Below are 5,228 nucleotides of genomic sequence, written 5' to 3'. Positions count from 1 at the left end.
CTTGGAAGCTTAATATTGTCTTTAGGTAAAAGAACAAAAGAAAAAACAGACATATGTTTTAATAGATTAAAAATTAAATATGCTACCTAACAAACTAGGAATATGTTTGGGATAAAGTATTTCAGTGGTTCATTTTATAAAATGCTGATATGATGTTGCTACTTATAAAATATACAGTCTCCAGTATACAGTCAATATTAAAGAGATTCATGCATTTTTATCTTCTAATCCAAACTATTCTTCAGATTGACAGAAACATTTTTGCAGCAGGTAAAGATTGCACTTCACCATCGATCCAACTTCTTGTCCAAGCTGGGATACAGTGAACTATTTTTTTTTATTCCTACATCAAATGGAGCTGTGGCTTTCATAAACATGACTCTCCTACCTCAGTGATCATGCTAAACATTTGAATATTGTCTTCAGGAATATGTGACACAAGCCAAAACCTAGATTATACAATCCTTTGAAATATCATATTTATGTTCCTAGTATCTATGTTTCACAGGTTATTCCTGTGCTTCTGTGCAGATGTGCATGTTAAGAGTGTGTAATGAAATGAGTTTTTTAAAAACTTATCAGTTTCAGTTATGATGAAAATATGCTTTGAACATTAATTCTGACCTCTTTTAACTTCTACTGTGCAGTGAAAACATGAGTTCTAATAAAATGGTATCTCTTTTGTACGTGATGTGTTTATTTAATTGTGGACAGAGACCAGGTTTTCCCAGAAGGATTCTGAAAGAATGCCTATGAGGTTCAATCTTGCACAGGCAGCCAGAGCATTTAAGACCTTAAAGGCCTTCCATAGATGCCAAAATGATATTTTCTTTCCTCCTAACTCTTCAATGTTAAGTAAGAATTATGTGAGGCAAAAAATCAACTTTCTTACAAATTCACAGTGAGCAAACAGTTTCCAAAATGTGCTGAGTATCACAGGTTTTAGAAGCCAGGATTTCTTTTTGGATACACAGATTACATAGCTTAATACCCTGGATACTGACACTTTATTTAAAAGTTATTCATGGAGGCAGAGTTGTGACTTTCTACCTGCTATTCTAGGTGTCCCATCTTTCAATATATTTTTGGAGAGGTTCATTTTCTGTTCTTATTTAATATTCCATTGTTGAGGAGAAACCCTAGGAAAATTAGATGTGTATCTCTAATATACAGTCGATTATGATGTAGTTAAATTTTGTTAGAGTTAAATTTACAAGAACACAGGCAGTCCACACATTGAGTCACCTGGAGGAAAAGCTCGCCATGGTCCTCTTATTAAAGAGCTCAGGTGGATGGAGGATGGAATTCTGGCTTGGTCACTGCACATCCCCTTAGCTGACAAAGGAGTGTGGCAGTCAAGGAGCTACTGAAGTGAAGCCGGATTCTCTGATGAGTTTGGTATAGCAGTGGTGCTCTTGCTGGTGAGTTATGCATTGTGATTATTGGGTAAAGTGTGTTGTTCTACCTGTACCCCTTCCTCTTGAACTGAATCAACTCCTGGAGAGATGCACATTGCAGTTATCATTTTAAAAAAATATGTGCAAGATCAACATGTATGAACGCTGTCTCTTGCTATTCTTGAGCATAGAACCCTTCTTACAAGGAGAAAGGGACTGGGGCTCTTCCAGTTCCAGGGACAAGATTGCCACCAAATATGCCATTTCTCAAGATATTTAGAATATTTCTGATTTGAAAATTGTGTTTTAATTTATTAATCACAGAGGTGTGATATGATAATTTGACACACATGAACAGTGCATAGTGTGCATGGATAAACATCAGGGTAGTGGACATCTTTAACATTGATTCCAAGTGGCCCTTATACTGACTCTCATTGGGTAATAGATGTGATTGTGACAGGGATTCACAGGAGTAAGGAGTTCAAGTGTATCCAAGCTCTGGGCTGCCACAGCACACTCTGTCCTCCAAAGGGAAGCATCCACATCTAAAACACATTGTTTTTGGGGTGGCCTGGGAGGTTTTCAGAATCAGGGCTATTGCTGCTGCTACTGCTACTGCTCCTGCTGCTATAGTCTGTTGTGTCTTCAGGAAAAAAAAAACAGAGAAACCAGACTAGGTGGTTTCCAATATATTGAATAAAAGCAAAAGTTGTGCTCTTAATGTAATGAAGATAAAGGAAAATTTAACTTTTCCAATTTCAGAGCATTTAAAACTGACTTTATCAGGTGTAAGGATTCAACAGACATCGACCAATGCTTCTAATGATGAGAAGCGAGGACAGGGCTGGTCTCAGTGGCCCAGTCCCTATCCCAGCTCTCAGGAAGGTCAGAGCAGGATTGGAGTTGATAAAATCTGAGCTACTGACCAAGATGAGTGAGACTAAGCCTCATAAGTCAATTACTAAGGCTGTAACTCAGGGCACAGCGCATGCCAAGGTCAGGCATTTGACCCCAGTAACACATGCACATGCACAGGCACCGGCACAGGCACACACATATGCACATGCACAGGCACCATTTAAATCAGCAGGCAATGCCACACTTTCAGCAGTGGCTACTAACAGGGTCCTGATAACATCTGACACTGAGAGTAATTGAGGAACAAACAGAAACTGTGGACAGTCTGGCATTTTATTGACTTAAGGAATAGTGGGGAGGTGTGGGTTAACTGAGGTCTTTACATGAAACGTGGTAATCATTTCCTACCTTGCACTATTAATTTCTGCTTAATTCTCCATCTTAAGAAATATTTTGAGACTTTGAAAAATGTTGCCTACTCCTCTTCTCATTTAAAGTACTCTACTTGCTTTAGACAACAGCTGAGTAATATGTGTATAATGTAATACAATGCCTAGTATGATTTCACACGATGTTCTCTTGCATTATTTAATCCTGATGAGGGCATATTGCATATTCTTAATTTTTACATTGTACAATGATCTTAGTATTTTATTCATTTCCTGGACTCATTCTGTGTTTTGATTTCCTAAGACTCTGCTGTTCATATTATGTTCACATGGATAACAGAACGGAGTGAGTGAATGCTGTCAAGAAAGAAACCCAAGTCCAGTCTCTCACCAGAAATGATCTGCAGCAGGTGTAGAAAATTTGCTGAGAATTACATAATTGCTTATTTTATGACTATTTAAATTTCATTCTGTGATCTCAAAAATGTCTACTCTTATTTCCTCAGTTATAATTTATAAACAACATTGATTCAAAAGAGAGATGGATGACTTCACCCATGTACAAATGGTAAGGACAGAGAATCAAAATCGTGTTTCAAAGCTGAGTGTGTCAGGCATGAATGGAAGTAGAAAATCTTGCATTGATACACATGAAATAGCAGGTAAAGCAAAACTAAGAGTATTAAAAATAACAAAAAAGTATGTATATAAACTTTTCTTCATATATATGAAAGCTTAATATACAGTGGAGAACAGAGAGTGCCCTAATCAGGAAAACTATCCAATTTAATAGCTGTTGTTTTCTCCTCAAGGACGGTTTTCAACAGGCCATGCCCTTTCCAGATTGTATCTGCTTTGCTGTTTCCTTCTAAGTCATGGAGACAGGAAACTGCAGCTGTGGGACAGACTTCACCTTGGTTGGTCTTTTCCAGTATGGACACATGGACACCTTCCTCTTCACAGTCATCGCCCTCCTCTTTGCAGTGGCTCTCATAGGAAACATCACACTGGTCCATCTCATCAGGATGGACCGAACACTCCACACCCCCATGTACTTCCTCCTCAGCCAGCTCTCCATCATTGACATGATATACATCTCCACCACGGTGCCCAAGATGGCAGCTAACTTCCTGTCAGACACCAAGACCATTTCCTTTCTGGGATGTGCCATCCAAACCTTTGTGTTTGTGACCCTGGGTGGGTCTGAAGCCCTCCTGCTGGGTTTCATGTCCTATGACAGGTACATAGCCATCTGCCAGCCCTTGCACTACCCTGTGCTCATGAGCAGGAAGATATGCTGCTCCTTGGTCGCTGGTACCTGGAGCAGCAGCTCCATCAATGCTTTAGTGCACACAGTGTATGTATTTCAACTTCCATTCTGTGGATCTAGGATTGTTAACCACTTTTTCTGTGAGATTCCATCTCTCCTGCCACTGGTGTGTGAAGACACGTCCCAATATGAGCATACAGTCCTCCTGAGTGGCCTTGTCATTCTGTTGTTACCCTTCCTGGCCATCCTAGCTTCCTATGCTCGGGTGTTGGTTGTTGTATTCCGGATGGCTTCAGGGAAGGGACAGAGTAGAGCAGTGTCCACCTGCTCTTCCCACCTGACTGTAGCCAGCCTGTTCTATGCAACCACTCTCTCCACCTACACCCAGCCACACTCCATGCATTCTCCTGGGAGGGACAAAGTGGTGGCTGTGCTTTACTCTATCATCACCCCTGTTCTGAACCCTTTCATCTACAGCCTGAGGAACAAGGATGTCATGGGGGCCCTGAGGAGACATATGGGATGATGGTTATAGACCAAGAAAGTGGGTCTTTGAGTTGGCCTGTGGACTGATGTAAAGGCTGGCCTTGACAATTTCTGGTACGATTTCAGGATTGATATTTTGGTGGACGCTCATCAGATTGTCTTGCTGATTGAACAAGAGCAAGAACTTTTGTCCCCGCAACCCCCCCAACCCCCGTGATACACTGACTTTCATTTGAATGTTGTCTCTGAAGGAGATGGAAGGGCTTTGTCTCTTGACCTGGCATCTCTGGCTGCCTGTGTGTCTGGATTGGCTTTCCAGAAAATCTCTGTCCTGATGCAAGGAACTGTGGATTCTCAGACTGTGGGAGTCAGTACAGGTGCCTACTATCTCTTTCTCTAGACACTATTTCTGCAGTTCATGAGTATATATGTATGTTTGCAGATATTTTACATAAATTGGGAATGTTTTTCTGGTTTTATTTGCAGGTACAGTCATTATATAAGAGTATACTGTGGGGCTGGGGATTTAGCTCAGTGGTAGAGCGCTTGCCTAGGAAGCGCAAGGCCCTGGGTTCGGTCCCCAGCTCCGAAAAAAAAAAAAAAGAACCAAAAAAAAAAAGAGTATACTGTGATGTGTTTTAAGGACAGTTCTAGAAGAAATATGGAAAGAGATAATTTAATGCTTGCTTTGATTCTTGTGTGACTATTACCACCTGAGTAAGACTTCTAAGACCTCCTAAGCTGTTCAATGATGTCATTCTGACTGCCTTTATCAATACCTTCCCTAATATTCTCTAATGGCTTTGCAATAAATATCATCAATGG

General features: G+C 40.5%; 1 protein-coding gene across 1 annotated transcript; it reads left to right on the top strand.

The window, feature by feature from the left end:
* Window positions 1-3,522: 3,522 nt before the first annotated feature.
* Or2ak5d (olfactory receptor family 2 subfamily AK member 5D) lies at window positions 3,523-4,443 on the top strand. Its single transcript, NM_001000017.1, has one exon. The coding sequence runs from the start codon at window positions 3,523-3,525 to the stop codon at window positions 4,441-4,443; it is 921 nt and encodes a 306-aa protein (NP_001000017.1).
* Window positions 4,444-5,228: the final 785 nt, after the last annotated feature.

The sequence above is a fragment of the Rattus norvegicus genome, chromosome 10 (assembly GCF_036323735.1).
Source record: "Rattus norvegicus strain BN/NHsdMcwi chromosome 10, GRCr8, whole genome shotgun sequence".
Lineage (NCBI taxonomy): Eukaryota > Metazoa > Chordata > Mammalia > Rodentia > Muridae > Rattus > Rattus norvegicus.
The sequence above is the reverse complement of the archived record's forward strand: the minus strand, read 5'-3'. Positions and strand labels throughout refer to the sequence as shown.